The following is a 22,834-nucleotide window of genomic DNA, read 5'->3' as shown; positions in this document are numbered from 1 at the left end:
ATATATATAAAGTGGCGATATCCCACTGATAGTTTCCACCGATTGCGATTACCAATCCGATCTGGACCGTTGATCAGCTAGATCGGACAACTATTGTGCATCACTTATTCCGCCTTCAATTACTCTGTTTTTTCATTGATTTCAGGGGTTTTGGGCCTCACGATAGTGTTTTTCTTCATTCTGAAGGTTTTCTCTGCCATGCTAAGGGCATCCCCTTTGCGATATTTTCGATCCTTTAAAGGATTTTGGGCCTTGGAAATGATTTTTAAAAGTTTCATAAAGACTTTGAGACTTATCACAGATCCATTTGGATCACGCCTTCCCATTGAAAAAAGCTTTTGGACCACCAAAAGTTGGATTTCAAGCATCAACCAAGTGAAGATACCGCTGCCTCACTTGTCCGGTTGGTACTCAGTTTAAGTTCTCTCCAAAGCTCTATATAACATTCCATTCCTCCACAAAAATGTAATCATACACACACAACCTTTCTGCAATCAGAATTTTGTAGAGAACGAGGCAGAATGGCGAATTTCAGAGGATTTGGATTTGTATTTGTATGCATCTGCCTCATCTTGGCTGCTGCTGTAATTCATGTGGAAGCCGACGAATGTTCAGTTGAGGACCAAGGTTTGAAGAACAACTGCGGTTCCATACTGTCAGGAGGGTCTCCTGCTGTGTGTTGCAGTCTCATAAGAAGTGAAGTTGCAGCGCACATCAACGTAACCAAGTTAATTAGCGGCATTGAAAGCTGCGGCAGAACTGTTCCTCATCACACTCAATGCGGGAGTACATATTTCACACTACAACTCATTATTACATATTCACTGTATTGCTTTTGCTAATTTCAATCCTTAAATGCTCTTCAATTCAACTGTTTTGCAGGTATTACATTCCCCTAGCGTTCGTGATGAACTTGCGCTTATCTCGATTTCAGATTCAATAATTACAAAGTTAATTGTTGTTGACTTTTTTCTACATCCTTATATTTGGAATCTGCAATGGAGATAAAAATCCAGGCGTCCATCTAATCTGCTGCATATTACATGAATTCTGCTCAAGAACAGATGCATATTTTCTATTAGGAATGTCTTACAATACATATTTTCTTATGAGAATTTATGGCAGATTTCGTGTTACAGTATTTTCTATTAGGAATGTCTTACAATACATATTTTCTATGAGAATTCATGGCAGATTTCGTGTTACAATACATATTGCTTTATATTATATTGCTGCTGAACCACGAGAGTTCAGGGCAGATTTCATCTTCTGCCCACGACTTATTCGTGGTAATGTTTCTCCTGCCGTTTCCATATCTTAAATATTTGAATGCCATCCATTAATTTGGTGCTTGAATTATGTGTTTCGTGCTTTCAACACAGTCTCCATACATTGTAATTTCATGTAAATAAACTATTGTTTGTGTTCACATATGAGAATGTCGATTTTCTCTCCATATTCTAATATTTACAAGAGTTACGAAACAGTTTTATGGTATGTGTGTGGGTTTATATGGTTTATATGATATCGATATTTTTAAAATACAAATGGAATAAATATAAAATTAAAATATGTTTAATTATATAATAAAATTATTTTAGAATTATTTTAATTGGAGATTTATTAAGGATAGAAATAAAATTACTGAGGATGTAATTTTTTTAAGTACAAAATATAAAGAAAAGTTTACAACTATAAAGATTTGATTATTCTAAACTTTTTGTAGATTTAGAATTAAAATGGATCTATGCTATTTTTAAAAAGGATTTTGAAATATGTTTTTGGGTGATATTACTTTGGACAAAAAGCATGTTGATAACCTCTTTTGAATCTAATTGCTAAAAAGTTCAATTCCCAGACATGTCTCACTAACCCGAACTTAAAAAAAAATTCAATCCCAATTAAAATCAAAGTTTCATATTTTTTTGGTTTCATATTTCTTCTCTTTCTTGGATATCTTGGATATCTTAAATATAGGAAATTGATTTTTAGAATTTAAATTCTTTAAAATTATATGAGTTTTGTGATCCATTTAAAACAATGATCAACCATTAACAATTTCATTAATTTCAATTAAAGTTAACATTTCAATGTTTTTTTTGGTTCATATTTCTTCATAGCTTAAATATAGGAAATTGGTTTTTTTGAATTTAAATTCTTTAAAATTATATGACTTTTGAGATCCACTTAAAACAATGATCAACCATAAAAAATTTCATTAATTCCACTTGAAATGAATGTTTCATATTTCTCTTTTTCGGTTTCATATTTCTTCTCTGTGGGATATTTTAAATGTAGGAAATTCGTTTTTTTAGTATTTAATTTATTTAAAATTATATGAGTTTTGATTGTATAAAAAATATATAAATTTTATTTGGAAATAAATGTTTAAGATAAAGTAAATGTGTAATTGTTTCTATATTTTAACTTATTGTTAAGATATAATATTCTTTTTTGTAAATCGAGGTTCTATTTATTCATCAAAAAGGAACTATATCGATATCAAAATGCAAGTAGTCTTAGTCTGAACATCAGGTTTTTTGACTACTGCTAGCAGCATATGGAAAATAAACAAAAGTACAACTAGAGACACAATCCACAACTTAGCAGGCCAAAAACACCAAAAGATAAATAAAATGAGTAGAACACTTGTAACCATGCTCAGTCATTAGAAGTAATAGAGGAAAGATTATCTAGTCCAGCCCTTATAGGAGGAGGGGGATAGTAAGCGCACTGGACGTACTACTTGAAATGAGGCATCCATGTTTCCAAATTTTCCACCTTTCTAGATATGAAATTCTGACCTTGCCATACCACCACAATCCTCTTCTAGACATGGCATTGGAGGTAATGCAATTGGTTGAGCGTAGCAATGATAGCTTCATGTTATTCCTTCCTAGCCTTATCATGAATTTCCAATTGATCTATAACAGACTAGACCAGGTCCTGACAATCCTTAGAGAAACATTGCCGACCAAAAACCCCTTTACACCTCAACCAACATGTCCTGCCTCGACCACCAACTCCACTCCCACGCTTCACACTTCCCTTCTTCCCAATCATCGTTTCTCTCGAGCCAACTCTACCACCATGGGCCCCCGAGATCACCCAACCCATGCTGTCAGTGTTTCTACCTCCCTGCGTGGAATGCTCAGGCACATGGTCCACAACTGCCACCTTCAAATTCTTACGATGCCTTCCCTGGCTGGCCAAAATTCTCCTCTTTTGGGGTTTGGAGCATGAGTTATTCGACATGGGTCACATTATGAAAGCCTAAGAAACTCTTCAAGGAAGGAACAACAACAAACAACATCATCGCCTAATGCACCAAAACACACAACAAAGTAACATACAACCCCTAATTATCTAGAAGACTTCGGCGACGAGGAACAATCGATCCACTATCTCTAGCTCGAGGACTTACAAATGATGGCACAACTAGGAAAAAGACCAAGCCAACCAGAGTCTTGTTGATACCTCTATTAGAGGAATCGATCAGAAGCAAAGATACAGGCCAGGCAGCAAGACATCGAACCACCAACCCACTAGGCACGAACCCCACCTGATAACTGATTGTCATAGACACCTTAGGATAATCCCCCCCCTGCCAACCCCAATAACTATTCACCCAATAGTGGGTTGCGGGAGTCCACAAAAAAGCCACGAAAATAAGAGACAAAAGAAGAAAACCGATCGACAAGATACACAAACACCCCTGTAAACACAGAAGGGATCCAGGAAGATAATTAACTAACAACACACGGAAGGGCTCGAGGGTCAACTTGATAACCAAACAAAGTTCACTTAAACCTCTAAAAAAAGTAGGAAACCACACTTAGGGAAGGGAACTTATTGTTTTTTATAACCTGAAAGCAGAGGAGGAGACGATGGCTATGAAATTGCCACCATTCCCAAAAAATCCATTAACCAGAGAAACCTGTGAGACCACAAGAGCTCAATCCTTGAACAACTAACTAGAGAATTGTCATAACACAATGCCAAACTTGGACATTGACAATCACCATATACCAACGACCCTCACCCACTCTCAATCCAAAACAGACCGATTTAAAACTCACAAATGACACTGTTAATTACCTCGTACTACTAACACAATGGGAGGATGAGGTGACCAGCCTCCACACCATCTACCAGATGTTTATCATCATAACCCATGCATTCAAGTAACCTCGATGTTTGTCACCCCCATCAAGGAAGCCTCTGCCAAAGCCATAGTCGTACTGAACTCCTCAAGGTTGGCATTTTGTGAGTTGAAAGGCTAGTCATTCAGAAATTATTGAGCTTGGTGATCACTTCCCCAATTGGCTAACCTATCAGCCACTTGATTCCCTTCGTGACCCACGTGATCCATGAATACATAGTCGAAGGAGGAAATACAAGACTCTATATGTTCTCTAATAAGATAAAGTCTCTATATTTTGATCACCTTATCCTGTGGGGACCCATTAATAAACTTCTACAACATAGAAATTGTGATTTGTGAATCCCCAGAGACCTGCAATTTAGCCAATCCCATTTCAGTTGCAATTTGAAACCCTTTCTCCAACACGAGGAATTCAATGACATTATTGGTAGAGCTTCTGCACGAGGCCGCAAAAAAATTCCATGACTTTCCCCTTATCATTATGAATTAAACCACCAATTGCAACTAGACTAGGGTTTCCTTTAGAAGAACCATCAAATTTTAGCTTAAAAAACCCAGGGGGGGTGGATAAAGGTTTCAGTCAAGCTTCCTCTCATCAAGGGCAAGTGAGCAGACCCCAGTGCAACAAAATTCGGGCTAAGAGCCAAGACCTTTAGACTGTCATTCTCCCTACCCTCAACTTTCCAATCCTTCTCCGACCAAGGGGAAATAGAGATGGATTCTTTGTTGTTACATTTTATTACTTCCCAAACCTGATCAACCTTGATGAACTTTGAGTGGAGCACTACTCTATTTCTAGTTTTCCAAAGATTCCAAAGTGAAAAGCTTTATGAGAGACACCATGCTCTATTCATAATGGGATTATTGAAGAGTGTCCAACACCATGACTCCAATCATTCTGTCAGACTATTTTCATATCGATCCACAACCGCAAAGAGTGTGGCAATTCATTCCCAAAGATCCACTGCCATTAGACAACAGTTAAGGAGATGATCCATTGTTTCTTCTGCGCTGTAACAAATAGGAAACTGGGAAGGACAACATAATCCATTTTTCTTAATCTTGTCCCAAGTAAGAAGTTTTCCATGACCAATTAACCAAATAAAGAAAGAAAATTTTGGCCATAACCTAGAATACCATATTCGTTTCCATAAAGAATATGGGGCCAAATATGTAGAAGAAGAATGAATAGAATATGCTTCCATGAGAGAAAAAATACCTCTCGGAGGATGACCCTATCTGATTTTATTTAGTTCTCCATTGTTTAATATAAGTCATTGTTGGAGGATAAAGACCTCCCAGTCACAAGGGGGATTGTGAGCTAGCTAGTTCATTGGGGACTTCCATGCTCTCCATTTTGATGACCTGAGGTCCTTGACCTGCACGAGTCCTAATTGAGAGCTGAATGTTTGGATATCCCATAAGTTCTCTTCTTGGATTAGCTTGGGGTATTGAATCAAATCCTCCTCTCAAAATATGGCATTACATCCATTCCCGACTTCCCAAAAGCCATGATCCTTTATAATACCCTGATTCGTTTTAGCCATTATATTCCATATAGAGGAGCCATTCAATAAATTTTGGTGATTAGATAAGGGGTCATGGCTGCTAGATGAGATGTATTTTAATGACTAAAGGATCTTCCATATCTCTTGTGCACCCTAAAAAAAATACCAAATTTTCTGATTGAAGGATTTTGATAAGCGCTCTGGATCTTTTAGGATGAGACCACCATGGATCTTGGGTTTGCATAATTTATCCCAGGCTACCATTTCCCACTTCAGCCCGATCTGTGCCTTGAGGATGGAAGGGTTGATAATTGATAGATCAGTGTAGCCTGTAAGATTGCTCCTAAAATAACTAGCCCACCAACAAAGTTATGAACCCTAAAGGTCCAAATGGAAAGCTTCCGATAAAAATGGCTCGACAACTCTTTCCAACATGTCATTCTTAGAGAATTGGAGGCCAAGGAAACTCCTAGATAATTACTTGGAAGTGAACTGATATGAAAGCCAAGGGTCTGGGCGATATGAATTTGCACCCTTGGGTGGGTATTGAAAAGGAAAATATATGATTTTCCCCTTGATGAGTGTGTTTGAGGCCTGCTGAAACTCCCAAAGGATGAAACCAATTTTCTTAGCTTCTTTCAAATTTGACTTCTTATATAACATATTGTTGTCGACAAATTGTTGATGCGTTATATGATGGGTCTATAGAGAAAGCCTTAAGCCTTGGAGACAACAAGGCTCAGATGTAGATTTAATGAGATGTCCCAAACCCTCTATTGTAATAATGAAAGGAACGGGGGAGAAGGGATCTCGTTGTCTTAGGCCCCTAGAACCTCAAAAGGTGTGAGATGACGAACCATTGATGAGAATGGAGTCTTGATCATAGATTTAACCCAAGTGATCCATGAATGAGATAAAACAAGCTTTAAGAATAGATAAGAGATAATTCCAATGCAAACGGTCGTAAGATTTAGAGAGGTTGAGTTTAATAAGAATACCTGGAGATCTATACGAAGACAGAGAATGAAATACATCATGAGCCATTAGGATACCATCCATAATTTTCCAACCTTCCACAAAGCTTGATTGCTCAGGTCTGATAATCATTTTTAGTAAAGGTTTGAGAAGCCGAACTTAAATGCCTGAAATAATTTTATATATAGCATTACATAGGGAAATTGGTCTGAACCCATTAAGATCCAACACGACACCTTTCATTGGAATGAGCATGAAAAATGTGGCATTTGTTGGGTTGTGTTATATTATTTCCACGACTAGCCCACGTAGTTAACTAGGGGGTTAGAGGGGGGGCAGAAACCCCCTTCGTTGGACCGGTTACATAGCGGGGGGGTCACATGGCATTTGAGGGGTGCAGGTAACCCCACTCTATGGGGTCCGGGGCAGCACCCCAGAAAATTTTGGTTTTGGAACCTATGTTAGGTTGGGCGAACCCACCTATGGTTTTGTGCATGAATTTTGCACATGGTTTTGGATGCGATGGTTTTCGGTCCATGGTTTTGGACGTGATGGTTTTTGGTCCATGGTATTGGATGCTTTAGCATGTATAAATATGTATTATAACATTGAAGGGAATATAATGAAAAATCAAGCTGGTAGTCCTGGTTTTGGGATCTAGGGGAAAATCTATGTGTATATGTGTTTTATGTGTTATGCTCTCACATTGTTTATTTTCTATGTTTTAGAATTCATATGCAGGTAATTTTTGTACTGGGTTAAAACCTACATTTGGTATCAGAGTTGTTTTGGCTTCAAGGGAACGCCTTTGTTGCTAAGGGGTTTTGCTTGGGACTGTGGTAGACCCTGTTCAGTGGGAGATCTGCGAGATTGATTCTGGTGGTGAAAGAAGATGGCGAGCAATGGAAAGATAGAGATTGAGAAATTTAATGGTCAGAGTTTTGAGTTGTGGAAAATCAAGATGGAGGATCTGTTGGTGGATAAAGATTATTGGATCATGGTAGATCTGGGTACTAAACCAACGGGAGTGTCCGATGAAGAATGGAGGAAGTTGGATTGGAAGGCAAAGAGCACAATACGATTGTGTGTCTCAGATTCAGTATTGCTTAATGTATCAGGGGAAGCTACAACGAAAGCTTTGTGGGACAAGTTAGGGACTTTGTACCAATCTAAGTCTCTGGTGAATAAACTATTCCTGCTAAAAAAGTTGTATAACCTGAGGATGAAAGATGGAGACTCAGTGACAGAGCATCTGAACGCATTTAATACTATGGTATGTCAGTTAGCATTTGTTGATATTAGAATTTTAGATGAATATAAGTGCATTAGTTTGTTGTGTTCTCTACTTGATTTGTGGGATAGTCTGGTTATTGTAATAGGTAGCAATGCAACTGCCTTGTAGTTTGATAAAATAGTTTCATCCTTGATGATGGAGGAGATGAGACGGAAAAATACAGAGAGCTAGAATGGTGATGCCTTGTCTGTACGAGGACGGTCCCAGAACAGAAACAAAAATAAGTCATTGAGTGGGAGATATAAATATAGAGGGAGATCTAAATCTCCAGGAAAACCTATAAAGGTGGTGTGCTGGAAATGCGGAAAGGAAGGAAAACCTGTAAATCTAAAGCTTTTGACAAAAGAAAGGGATATGATGATGCTCCTTCTGCAGAGGTGAAAACCACCTCAGATGAAGGTGGGGATGTGTACTTGGCTTCTTCAAGTACACATGTAGACCATGAGGCATAGTTGATTGACTCAGGTGCATCCTTTCACTTCACTCCCCATAGAGAGTGGTTCTGCGAGTATGAGAAATACGATGGTGGTGATGTCTTCTTAGTGGATGATATGAAGACTAGAATTGTTGGTCGCGGAAAAGTAAAGTTGAATTTGCAAGGTGTAAGGGTTAGAACACTTGCGGGTGTTCTGCATATTCCTGCATTGGCCAGAAATCCGATTTTTGTACGCAAGTTGGATGATGCAGTTGTAAAAATAGTGTTCGAGAAGGATACCTGAAAGATGGTTTGGGGAGAACTGGTGTTGATCCAGGGAGTTCATATTGGAACTCTGTACAAGCTGCAAGGTAGAACTATTGTTGATGGGTGAAACATTTCTGTGGTTCTTGAAAGTGGAGCAGAAAATCTAGTGGTCTATGGAGAGAAGACGAGGGGCAAAATGCACGGTGTAGGTGGAATGGAAGCTACCCTCAAAGGCCTTCCCAGGACCTTTGACAGACTGTAAGATTATCTGCAGAAGCTACCAAGTTATGCACATGTTCATTTATCAAACATAAATTGACAAGGTATGGAAAGAGGATCACCTTTAGTTCCTTCTAGATTTGTTTGGAGATCTCTATGCAGCAAGAAGAACTCCTTCAAGGCTGGCTCCAAGACAATTCATGCACAAAGGAAAAGGCAAACCAATCATAGCATACACTCTTGAAAACTAATGTAAGAATGAAAAATAAACACATATTAGTGTATAAATTAATTACTCATCTCGACAAGCATCAGAATGAACAAATCAATGAACAACATTATCGACACTATGGAGTAGGGAACACAACTGTAGTTATGTATTTATAGTGGAAGAGTGATTACAACCATCCATTGTATCAACGTTCCATAGCCCCTTCTTCCTCTCTCTCTCTCCCTCTTTCAGCTCACTTCTTCAAGTATATGACGATTCACAACAGCTTAATGGGCTATCCTTCCAAATTCTCTGACCTCTTTCACAATGGCCCTCTTGTTGCTTATGTAGCAATCGAATTAGGGCTGCCAAACTCCTCCTAGAGTTCATTAAGGAGAAAGCCATGAACCTGCCCTATTTTCAAGCTTTTTCCCATTTCCCTTCATTCTCAGATTGGAATTTCCCCAAATAATTCGATTTTTGGAGTTTCCTTGCTTTTCTTGAGCAAATTTAGGGATAAATATCTAGATATTTGTGAGCAGATTCGTTGGCTTGACCCACTGAACTTCCCTTAGTTTCACTAATGCTCCCCCTAGTCTAACAACTTGTGTTAGCAGGGTGACTAATGCTCCTCTATGCTTGGTAACAAGCTTTATAAAGCAGGTTAGTAGTGTGCAGAGAGTGTTAGTGTGGAATCAAGGCCTGCAATTGTGGTCTTTTCTTCAGTCATCCTGTCTTTCACCTCTGAGTTGATGAGGAGGTCATTTTGTCCTATAATAGATGCCCCCTAAAGTATGATATCAGAGGCAAAGATGATGGCCAAAATACTTTACTAAAACTGTAATTTTCTGTCAAAATTTTGTAGAGAGGGAGAAGTTTTGGGCGGCAAGGAAAACCTGATACAACACATATACATATATATAAACTGCTAAAATCATGTCCTAAGTTGGGCATTCCCATGCTCAGTAGCTATGTCAGAGTAATTTTCTCTTCTGAGATATAACAATGATGGTCGCTGACAAGCATAAATTGGATCTAGTGTCATAATAGAACATCCTGAAATAGCTGTCTCCAAAGAGCAATATTCACAGCTTGGGAGAGGAAACAAGGTTGAATGATGCAAGCCTCTATGCAAGATCTGGATTTTCGCTTCACCGAACAACATAGATTGGTACATGTGATAAGATGTGTTGACGTCGAAGATGCATGAAATCATATGATTACTAGTCAATAATGGAGACCATTAACAGATACAAGGAAGGCTACCAATAATGGTGATGGTCTCCAAGATGCATAGTGCAAACTAGTGAGTGTGAAAAATTTATTTGTCATCGAACACTTGTAGAATTGTTTAACTAGGAGCCAATAATGAAAACTTGTGATCAAACACAACGTAACTTGCCACTAATGTCTGCAATTACCAAGGCAATGAATGTGTTTCTGGGTTATCTTCCTTGATAGATTGTTGAAGTCGATAGGAAGAAACCTATCGAAAGATAGGCAATGACGCGTCCTACATCAATTGACATGAAACTGAACAAGAATGATTTTGTTTTTTGAGGAATCTTGTGAGATTTGGGTCTAAACAATGAAGGGCATGACGAAGGGATATATATGATTGGTTGATAGAGGAAACAAATGGGGACCCTTGAATAATAGAAGGCACGACAACGGTTTTAACCAGATAGCACTAGACTCATGAACACTACAGAGTGTTAGGATATGGAGATGCAATTACATCAGGGTATATAGGCTAAAACTCATAGGTTGGTAGGGTTCATATTGAGAGGCCATCAAAATGAAGGTTTATCTGAGGGAGTGCCATGTTCAAGGGAACGATTGCTGCCAAACCATGCTTTCAAATATGGAATACAGTTGTATTGTCCACTTTCCCTGTCTGATTAATTTAATGAGTCCAGACGGGTAAACTCATCGATATTTTCATGTTTAAAGAGTCTGAAAAGGATCGCAAAAAGAATGACTCTTTGCCCTATTTGATTAGTTTAATGAGTCCAGACAGGCAAACTCATTAATTTTTTCATGTTTTAAGAGTTTGAAAAGTATCGTAAAAAGAATGACTATATATCTTGTCTGTGTAATTTAAAGAGTCCAGACTAGACAACTCAGTGGTCTTTTCATATTTAGAGAGTTTGAAAAGATTGTAAAGTGAGACTCCATGGTGGTCCCTTTGTCATAATTGTTAACCGGGTACGAAAAAAGGTTAATAGTATACCCAGATCAGTTACTTTTCCCTCTTTTAATCTATTGAACCCAGATAAAGAGAAACCTTTTTCCAATAGATGTCGACCTCATTTTGTTATGAGTACAAGGCAACAGACTAAACTCGTGTTTCGTCATGAATTTTTAATGAGTCACGCGACGACAAACTCAATACCTTCATCAAAATTTTTAATGAGTTAGATGAAGAAAGCTTGGGGTATCTTTTTCAGTTTAATGAGTGAGAAAAAGATGGAAAAGAACGGCTCATCCTTTCTTCATAGTTTCACGAGTTCGGAGGAGGGGAAAACTCAGGGATTTTTCAATTTAAGAGTGAGAAACTGTCCCAAAAAAGAAAGTTCTCTTATTTCTGTCGTCTATTTTTAACGAGCCCAGTAACAAAACTCAGGATTTTTCAGTTTTAACGAGCAAGAAAATCACCTAAAAGAGTACTCAGGTCATATTTAGCAAGCTTAACGAGCAACAAGACATAGCTCGGGATTTTTTCAGTTTAAAGAGCGAGAAAAAAGCACCTAAAAATAATGCTCCTTTGGTCTTTTTTAGTTTATGAGCTGGAAAAAGATAAAAAAAGAGCTGCTCAGAGCATCGTTTCATGTATTTAATGAGAATAATGATGAAAACTCGGAGGTGTTTATATTTTTTAAAGAGCAATAAAATATCACAAAAAGTTCTTTGACCATCGTCGTACAGATTTAACGAGCGCAACGATGAAAACTCGGAGATGTTTATATTTTTTAAAGAGCAATAAAATATCACTAAAAGTGCTCTATTCATCTTTGTAGTAGTTTAACGAGCCCAAAGAAGTAGACTCGAGGTTTTTTAGATTAACGAGCAAGAAAAATGCCATGAAAAGGACACTTGATCTTCTTCATGGTAGTTTAACAAGCCTGAAGGAGACTCAAGGATTTTTCAAATTAACGAGCAAGAAAAATACCATAAAAATAAAGCTCGATCTTACTTAATATTATTCTTAACATTAGAAGGGTCTATGCCATGGATTTCCTCATAAGACCAAGGAAAAACATCACGGAAGCCCCTAAACAGGTAGGTGAATCTCACAATTTCCTCAGGATTGTGATTGGCTCCAATCAGTATGTTTTCCACGATGCCTGTCATGACAGAAATATCAAGGAGCAATGTTTTTGAAATATTACCCTTGTTTCCTTTCGAGCCCAAAGGTTGGATAGTCATGGTGAGAAAATGATTTCATGTGCATCAGGTGATAGGATTTGAAGAGGCATCATGTCTAAATCAGATATTGAAACATGATGGTGTGAATCCTCCCAAGGTCGCTCTTCTAACCTCGTGATCTCTCTAATAGCTTCCTCCATCAGTAAGACTTAATTGAGTGGATCAAAAGAAAGAATGGTTATGAGAGGGGCAGTGGTACCATTGGCAGAAACCAAAGTGACCAGAGATTCAGATGCAAATTGAATAGCTTGGTAGGCCGATTCAGCTGGTGATAGCGGCATTTTCTCTCCGTATCTGTCAATTTCTCAAGGAGCCAGTAGGATCCATGGATCGGTCTTTTCATGGGTGTTATAGACATTTTTGGGCACTACAACTCCAAGCATGAAATGTCCATAAACCAAGGACTCCTAAGTCCATAAAAGTGTTGTTCTAACCCCTAAACGAACAAGGTCAATTGATTACAGCTTCTTCCTAAAGTTCTCCATGAAAAACTGCTCAGAACTGGTCAAAACAAGATCATTTCAACTGCTCCATAGGCAAAGTGCGTTTCATCTCAACTAAACACACTGTGTGGGTTCATTGCATTTCAAAAATCCCTTCTATGGGGTGCGATGGGCGAGAAGTGACAAATGGCAGTGTCATTCCGCGAGGTGGAGAGTGAAACTTCCAGAAACTTCTCCTGTGACACTTGCCTCTCTGAATTCGACCAAGGATGAGTAAGAGATCATCAATCTCCAAGTGGAAGCAAGAACTATCAGAGGGAAGACACTAATCAAATCACAAACTGACTCATCTCCCTTACAGATATCTATATATGGATCCCTCATCCCAGAGATCCAGAGGCTGGAATTTTGCATATTGTAAGGAATTGTTGTTGGTTTCTTGAGACAACATCAGATTGTTGGGTGATCTAAGCTTTGTATGAGGTGAAGAGGGGCTTCCTTGCTAAGAGGATGATGCTGGGTCAGAACAACTGGTTGTAACTCCCTTGGCTCTTTCTTGTTTATCAATAAAAGCTATTCAAGTTTTCCTCCATACTCTTGTGTCATTTATGTTTTCTGCATTTGTATGGTCAATTTACATCTGATCCTAGATTGTTTATGATTATAGATCCATGTTCTTGTATAGTGCTATGCTACTGTGATCTTACAGGTACTCTGTGAAGCTGGGCATGCAAGGGAACAAGTAGCGAAAGACTATCAAGAGAGAGAGGAATAAAACCAGGAGATTAGCGCAAGACAGAGGTTGGTCTTCTTTGTTCTTCTCTATCTATACTTCATAAAGGAAAAACAAAATTAGCTTTACTTTGTTTGTTTCTAAGGTAGCTATCACACCTTAGTGGGATAACCAGTTCTGTGTAGACACTTTTCCCTGTAACAAAATGGCGACTCCGCTGGGGACGAATTAGTTTGTTTGTTTATCATCCTTGTTGTCTATTTTATAAACTTACAGATGGAGCCTGAAGTCGAGCCAGGTAGCTTTCGAACAACATTTGCTATGAAAATGTAAAGTAGATAAATGCCGCTTCAGTCACTCTCCGGGATTTGTTTATATATTTAACCAACTGATTTACAAACTCTCTGATTGCCCTTTGTGATAGCTCTTAGATCCTCCTTAGATCTACCCCTGATTGTTGCATTACTGATTACCATTTGCTCGGCCAAAACCCATGAACTGAACTGCAAACTGTGACTCGGAACCCAAGAAAAGTCTTGTCTCTGGCCCAACGCGGGTACTGTTCTGTGAATCTGAAATTCAGCGCACTTCCCGAGTGTAGTAGGTGCGCTGCATTTCAAATTCCTTGTGTTACAGGTGCGCTGATCAGACTAGGCATTATTCAGTTTTGGTTTCTGTGATTCATTCTTTCCAGTTCTGTTCATGAATTTTGCTACCTATGATCAGTATATCTCTGTTTGAAACCCCTTTTCCTTGTTGTTATTCCGCCTCCTTTGTACAAAAGAACTGTAAATGTGTTTGTGTGTTTTTTGAGTCATTTTCAGTTCTCCTTTGCAAAAGTAACGTAATCGTACTGTCGTCCTTTGATTTGAAAGCGTCGTAAGTGTCGTTTTCAGGCATAGGAAAGAGTTTGATTGCTGTAGATAGTCGATTATCCTGTTACTATTTTATTTGGTCTGAATTTGTAATTTTTCTTGTGTCGAAAGCAAGTATTCATTTCCAAATCGTAAAGTGTTGTGATTGCCTCCATTTTTTGATTTCGAAAAGAAACTTGTTGATAATTTTCACTTGAAAAGTAATTTAGATTTGTGCATTAGCTTTCTTTTCTCCATTCACATACTAAGAAAGCCGAAAACAAATACATGCATGTGCATTTTCATTCAGACTGTTTGATTGGTTTGATTTAGGAAAGTGCATTTAGAGTGTGCTCTTTGCTCTTTGTGAAAGAATATTGTCTCTCTTTCCTTAGTAGCTAGGATTTTCATTGCACAAAGAAGATAAAAGACTGTTTATCATATTAGATTGCATTTTAGGAATTACACATCTACATCTCGCGGTGAACCTGAAAGGAAAACTTCATAAACAAGATCAACTATAAAATAAATTCAATGAATCTAACAACGCTTTGGAACCTAACGCACAACATTTAGAAGTCTAGGCTAGAGACGTATTCCGGCGTCGTAAAGCCTGGTAACTGTTGTTCTCACTGATGGTTGGTGATTCCTCCACTTTGAGATGATAAGTGCCACTACGGACTTGAGCTCCCACGTACCGTCGAGTATATTTTGGGATACCACAATAAGCTTAATCCTTTATCCATAGGAAGCCGTGTCTGCCGCCCTATCGATCGCAATGCACTGAACACAGCATTCGGGAAGATTGACTGCCGTACTGTAAAAAGTATTTTGCAGTTTTGCGATTGGTTTGGTAATCCCTCTACCTAGATTTCCATAGCAGCCCCTTTTGTTCCTTTTCAGACTCCTTAACGGAAAAGGTCCATCTAAGTACTTGTCACTTTAGGCTCATTAAAAATCGAAGGCGACTAGAGTCATCTTTTGTTTTTTCTCGACTCTTAAAAATTGAAAAAACAAGTTGTGTCAATGGAAAAATTTATTTTAAAAGGAATAATCATCACCTTTCCCTACATTGATCTCAGATTGAGAAAATGGAACCCACCAACCAAGGAATTCCCCTTGGAGGAAATCCTAGTCCCTTCTCCTCTTGGGGAGATGTTGGTGCACCCCATATGGCCACATTGTCGCTTCCAGGATTGACAATCGGCTTGCCCGTATGGCTCTTCTCAACCTCTGTCATTGAGAACACCACAATTCCTGAACAGTCGAGTCAGCAACTAGACGAGTCCAGAGTTACCCACCAACCTTCTACTTCCTCCAATTCTTCCTCTCCTCCTTCGTCTTCGCTTGATGGTGTTGGTAAAGCCAAAAATCAAGTACCTGAGAAGAAGAAGGAGAAGAAGAAGAAGGAGCCGAAAGCGAAAGGGGGCGACCAAGCGTCGTCTGGCGAAAATCTACACACTGCACCGACCAGGCCTAAATCGCCATGTGTCATTTGCAAAGAAGACCACTATCATAGAGATTGTCCTTGCATCCGTCGGATCTTAAGGGACTGGTCTCCTCATTTGCACAACTCGGTGTCGTCAACCTGTGATGATCATGTTGAAAAAACACCGTCAACTACTAAAAGTGAAGTCCCAGGACAAAAAGGAAAATACAGATTTCCTTGTAAACTGTGCGAAGGCGATCATGCCATCCACCGTTGTCCCTTCTTAGATGAGGCTAAAAGAGTTTTGGACGATCGTCCGGTTTCACCATTACGACTTCCTCCTGGATATAAAAAACTCTTGCCGAGTCCATCACTAGTTGAAAAACCGGCTGACCTGCCCAGATGGTCGGCTGAAGCATCTATCATTGAAGACAAACCATCTGAACTCATACCAGATGAAAGTCAAAAGGTCGAGGCAGCAGTTGACCTGGTCTTGCCTTCAGAGGTTCTGTCTTCAGATGGTACAATCACATAAGAGAATAAGGATGACACTGTCCAAATTCTTTTCGTAACCACAGACTCCGATGAACATGGGGGCAATTTACCCATTCCTTTACTACAGGAGGGAAGTTCGTCAGAGTCGTACCCGACCGTCTATTCGGTCCCACCTCCAAGCAACCTAGTTGTCTCCTTCGACTGGAATCAAATCGGCAGACCCCATTTACCGGCTAGTGTACCATTCTGAATTATTGCTCAAGTATATAGAATGGTTATGGCTGGTACCATCATAGATGAAGCGGCTTCTGTGAGTATCCTTTCCTCGACTGCTTGGAAAGCGCTTGGTTTGCCATCGCTTTTGCCTGAGATGAGAAATCTAACAGCCTTTGACAAAGGAACCAGTCGACCGTTAGGGATCCTTCCCAATGTGCCCATAACACTGAGAGGGAAAATCGTTCACATGAACGTAATGGTAGTTCAAGGACCCCTGGATTATAACCTACTGCTTGGACAAGACTATATTTATTGCATGGCAGCCATTGTCTCATCACTCTTTAGAGTGATGTGTTTTCCGCATGAAGGAAGAGTGGTCAAGCTCGTAGACCAGCTTTCATTTCCTGGATCACACAGAGCAAATAGTCATATAACATCCCTGAATGGTCTTTTCACACAAGGAATGTCTCATCAATCTTCAGTCCGTCCACCTGATGAGTGCGAGTGATTCCAGAGACATGAATGAAACCAAGGGGGCATGCACCCTGGTCTGCTTCGGCAGGGAAACTTTGGGTATAGGGTAGGTTTCCGCGAGAGATATATGACTAGACTGTACTCCCGTCCATGATTGGAAGAGGGGGTTAGACTGGAACAAGATTCTCTCGTCAAAGTTATGTGAGTGGATTGTCTCAACTTTGTCTATTTCGGTAGACATCGCCAAAGAAATGCTTTGTTTGCACTGTGAATAGAACAATCTTTGGTAACCTGAAAGAGGATTACCTTTCCTGATGAAACAAATGTTTTGTTGGTAGAACAAAAGGTGGCCTTGAAACTTTATTTTATACTTGGGGGCATGCAAACCTTTTGGAATGCAAGCGAAGAGCGACCATTTATTTTTTAAATTTGTAGGTCCTCTAACCCTTTAAACTCGTAGGTTGTTTCCTAACTTGCATAAAGAAAGGATGTGGGGCAAAACTCTAAAAAATTCCGTTTTTAAATGGGACATTCTTATTATACGACTGGATTAATCGAGCAGTTTTAGCACATAGTTCAAGCTCGTTAAAAAATAAACATAAGCCATGAGCAAATGTTTCCCCCCACGTTTAAGCTCATTAAAAAATGAACTATTTCCCGGTAAATTACCATCGTGAATGTAGTACTTCAGCCTTTAAAAGCCTTGGTCGTGTTCTCATCATCACCTCCACTCTATATTGGCCGATCATTCACCTCCATTTGATTGTTTACCCCTTTTGAGGAACAACTGCAAAGAGTGATCTCACTAGCCATCCTTGTAACACTGTTGTGATTGGAACATTCCAAACCTTACTTGGAATCAGCTGCTACCCAATTTTATCACTCGTTCCTCAAAAGACGAGTCTCCTTTAAGCTATTTTCAACTGACTCGTAAAATATGAAAAGATTGCTGAGCCATTGGCCTCTCAAGCCCGTTAAAGGGACCATAAGTGCTATCCCTCCTCTAAATTTTAATCTTTTTTGGACCTGAGGGATTATTACACAAAAAGATCGAGCGCTTGTCTTGTTTGTCTCGTTAAAAGTATCGAAAATTCATCCCTTCTGTATTGTTTTATACCTTTTCGGACTTAAGGGATTAGATGACAAAAAAGGAATTTTGGAGTTTCCTTTACATTCCTTTTCAGACTCTCTAAAATTGAAAAGGACCGAGTTATCTTTGTCATTAAACTCGTTAAAACTTAATAGCGACAAACTTGTCCATAACAGACAAGAACGAGTTTCACTTTTGCTAGGCTTGTTAAACCATAGCGATGGGTTTTCCCGAAGGGCAAATTATAGAACAAGCATATGTTATCCTCCTCAAGCTTGACAAAAATAAAGGGGTACTGGTCAGCAATGACTGGGGAAAATTGGGAAGAAAACTTGAAGAAACTTTGTTGGTAGCAAGTCGCTCTTGAACATGACACTTTCACTCCACATCCAAGTCGGGTTGGGTTGTTTCATTCACTGGTCACATCGCCATGGTCCCATCACACCATCCACATTTAGGGTAATGATACCAATCCATCATGTTAGTGTCACCAATATGTTCAAGAGAAGTCATTAAGAGAATTCACCTGTGTCTCACCCGCTACAATACATTCATACTCCATTCTTTCATGACCGCCACCCTAAATCGTATGTCATCAGATTGTTTTCACCTCCATTAAAATCATTTGCTCCATTCCATGTCATTAATGTGGGATTTATCAAGACCCTCCTATGACGGATCGCTTCTTGTTGACATCAGCTCATTATCCAAGAAGTCGATCTAGGAACACCTCGTTCAGTACTTTGAAGCTTGCATGCCTCAATGGCAAGTTTCTCACTTCTGGCGACAGGTTTACATCAATGGCCTTCGACCAAAAGATTTTGCGTGGTGTTCAACGCCAAGTCCTTTATTAACACCACGTGAATTGTACTACAGTACCTTGAGGGTCATTATCATTATCGGTGATTCCTCTCGCGCCTGTTAACAACTTACATCATTGGCTGGTAATCAGGCGATGTCTTTCCATGTTCGACTCCAGAACATCTCTCACATGGATAGACTTGTACTTCGAGTGAAGATCGAATGAGATTGAAGACCCCGGATCTAGTTTCATCCACCCAGGCTGCGATATATATTCAGGGAAATAAAGACATCAAATGTACATCATTGCTGCACAGATAATCATCCAATCAAAGGGATGATGGCTCTACCAGAATCATCAGTCTACACTCGTACGATTATCTGTCCTATGTACATGAAAATGAATTTATAAATCTGAGCATGGGGATGCTCACCTCAGCTAGATCATGAAAATATTATGAAGATAATGTATTGTATTTTATCTTATTACAGGTCTCCTCCCAGCTTGAAAGAACTTCGGATCCTCATAATAAAGCATTTCACCCAACATCAAAAGATTAACGACCTCATGCTTTAGGGGGCAACTATTATAGAAATTTTCGGGCACTACAACCCCAAGCATGAAATGCCCATAAACCAAGGACTCCTAAGTCCCTAAAAGTGTTGTTCTAACCCCTAAAGGAACAAGGTCAACTGATTACAGCTTCTCCCAGAAGTTCTTCATGAAAAACTGCTCAGAACTTGTCAAAACAGGATCATTTCAGCTGCTCCATAGGCAAAGTGCATTGCATCTCACCTAAACACACTGTGTGGGTGCATTGCATTTCAAAAAGCCCTTCTATGGGGTGCGATGGGCGAGAAGTGGCAAATGGCAGTGTCATTCCGTGAGGTGGAGAGGCATGGAAACTTCCAGAAACTTCTCCTGTGACACTTGCCTCTCTAAATTCGACCAAGGATGAGTAAGAGATCATCAATCTCCAAGTGGAAGAAAGAACTATTAGAGGGAAGACACTAATCAAATCACAAGCTAACTCATCTCCCTTACAGATATCTATATATGGATCCCTCATCCCAGAGATCCGGAGGCTGGAATTTTGCATATTGTAAGGAATTGTTGTTGGTTTCTTGAGACAACATCAGATTGTTGGGTGATCTAAGCTTTGTATGAGGTGAAGAGGGGCTTCCTTGCTAAGAGGATGATGCTGGGTCAGAACAACTGGTTGTGACTCCCTTGGCTCTTTCTTGTTTATCAATAAAAGCTATTCAAGTTTTCCTCCATACTCTTGTGTCATTTATGTTTTCTGCATTTGTATGGTCAATTTACATCTGATCCTAGATTGTTTATGATTATAGATCCATGTTCTTGTATAGTGCTATGCTATTGTGATCTTACAGGTACTCTGTGAAGCCGGGCGTGCAAGGGAACAAGTAGCAAAAGACTATCAAGAGAGAGAGGAATCGAACCAGGAGATTAGCGCAAGATGGAGGTTGGTCTTCTTTGTTCTTATCTATCTATAATTCATAAAGGAAAAACAAAAGTAGCTTTACTTTGTTTGTTTCTAAGGTAGCTATCACACCTTAGTGGGATAAGCAGTTCTGTGTAGACACTTTTCCCTGTAACAATGAGGAATAGATGAAAGAATATTGACCCCGTGTGAAACCTGCGGTGGCTGAAGAGGGAAAAAACCCATGAGGGAAGAAGCCTTCAGTAGACCGGTACCTACACTGACATAACTTTCAGTTCCACCTCCTACTAGGTGTACGAAGCCACTTGGTAATGGTGAATAATCAGGAATGCAAAAAGACAACAGATCTACTGTACCTACCTTTCCATCCAATGGAAATTGGATTATGTGAAAGATAGTAGATATGATGTCCATCATGGCATATGTCCAACTGCAACCCAGCAAGAGATTATAGTCAAGTTTTCTGTTCATGACTTCTATGTCCACCATTACGGTTTTCCCACTCAAAGTGATGGGGAAACTGGCTAAGTATCATTTTGGTATAAAGGTGTGGCCGTCAAAAGCTTTTAGGGAGTTCAATGGCGGGGATAGGGTTGGAGAACCCAAGGTGAGCCAACATGAAGCCGACATGACGCAGGTCGAAGAACCTTCGTCGATGATAGTTCTATGTATGCCTTCACCTTTCGTCGTGATATGCACCTGGAATGCAAGCTGGTGAGAAAGTGGAGGTTTACACTTGTTCATGTCGAAAACAACAACCATGGAATCCTCTGGGTCGATACCACCAATAGCTAGAAGCAAAGCTTTCTGCTATGTTGGGCATGTTTGTAATACTTCAAGCGCCTACATAGCCGACGGTGCTTGCGCCAAATCCTCTACAATGTTGGAACGTACAGATGTATTGTGCATTGTGCGTCGAAGTGCCCCTTTTGGGGGTCGAATTACAAGGTCCGCAACTGGCCCTGCGATATGCAAATCATTGGGCGACGGTGGGCTTTGACTTGAGGAACGTTCCATTGCATGAGCAACAAGAGCTTCATAAGATTTGGCTCTTGTGGTGAGATCTACCATTCTAAATGTGTAAATGGCAGAAGATCCTTCTCCAGCTGAAGGATTTTGTGAACCATCGTTGCCCCTTCGCATGGGTTGTTGTTGGTTTACAATAATATTTTTCTATTGCTGAGTGGGAAAAGGATTCCTAAGGACAATGGGGGTCTTATCAGTATCCCTTTTGGCAAGGTACTCTATGAATTCTTGAAGACGCAGACAACGCCAGGTTACATGGTCTTCAGTACAGAGTTTGTAAGGAAATCTAGCAGGTGTATCCTTTTCATCAGCAGTAGGCGCAACAACCTTCTGTTTTGGGTTGGGCTACTTTGTTGACTTCTACTCAAAAGGAGCAGTCTTTTTCTTATTCTTCTTTTTCTTACCACTAGGGTTTTGTGTAGACTGCATAGAGTTTATCGTAGTGGTAGGAAGAGCAGTCATATTGGTAGAGGGGTCCACTGCCATCTTGGCAATGGAACCACTGAGTTGTTTTACAACAGCCCCAAAGGTTGCACCGACAATCCCGTCGGCGTGCACTCTGGGGTGCTGAGTGGCGGAAGCATTAGGGTTACTAGGAGCATTGGGGATTATGTCATAAAGAGTGCCAGACTGTGAATATATCAAATCTAAGTGTTGGGCATGACGTATGGATTAGTCTTTTGTGACCGCACCACCTAGAGTGACATCTCTAGCGATTTGCAGAAGTAACGACCTACAGAACCAGTCCAATAAGTGAAAGTCTTGGAGGGGAGCTTTGACTAACCTCTGCCTACATATCCATTGATGAATATGATTGGAGATGTGGGTGGTGGTATCGTGATGAAATGAAGTAAGGAGCTCTGTCCCAGTCTCATAGTAGATAGGTAATTAAAGTGCTTTAGGAACTCCATCGCTAAAGTGTCAAAGGTATTTACTGATGCGTGTGGTATCTCAATATACCATTTCATGGCATTTCCAGTGAGGGTGTGGGGAAAAAGACATAACCGAACATTATCATCCACCATAGATTTAGAAACACACCAGAGATGGTAGGTGGTGATATGGGTGCCCGGATCCTCCCCTTGTTTTCCATTGAACTTTGGGATGTTCGTTAGTAGTTTATGTGGGATCGACGACCATTGTAAGTTGTGGTAGATGGGGTCATTTGTCAGCTTGTATAAGTCGAGAATATCCAACGTTGCCAAAAAAGGAAGAGAGTTAGGTGCCCCCGACTCGAACCATGGTGATGACAGATGACCTAAGGAGCTCTGTGCTCCTCCCATGATTTGGTTCCCCATAGTGTACATGGGTTGCATGGTGTAGT

General features: G+C 39.8%; 1 protein-coding gene across 1 annotated transcript in view; it reads left to right on the top strand.

Moving 5' to 3' along the window:
- The first annotated feature begins 521 nt into the window (after positions 1–521).
- LOC149224494 (uncharacterized) overlaps positions 522–22,834 on the top strand; it is a 122,125-nt gene continuing 99,812 nt past the window's right edge. The window contains exon 1 of the mRNA XM_089383571.1: positions 522–786. Coding sequence (XP_089239697.1) covers positions 522–786 — 265 coding nt within the window. The remainder of the gene's footprint in view (positions 787–22,834) is intronic.

This window comes from Pinus tabuliformis, chromosome Q, assembly GCF_031772625.1.
Source record: "Pinus tabuliformis cultivar Carrire ecotype Pingquan chromosome Q, CPIR1, whole genome shotgun sequence".
NCBI lineage: Eukaryota > Viridiplantae > Streptophyta > Pinopsida > Pinales > Pinaceae > Pinus > Pinus tabuliformis.
Note: the sequence above shows the minus strand (reverse complement) of the source record. Positions and strands in the feature narration are given on the sequence as shown.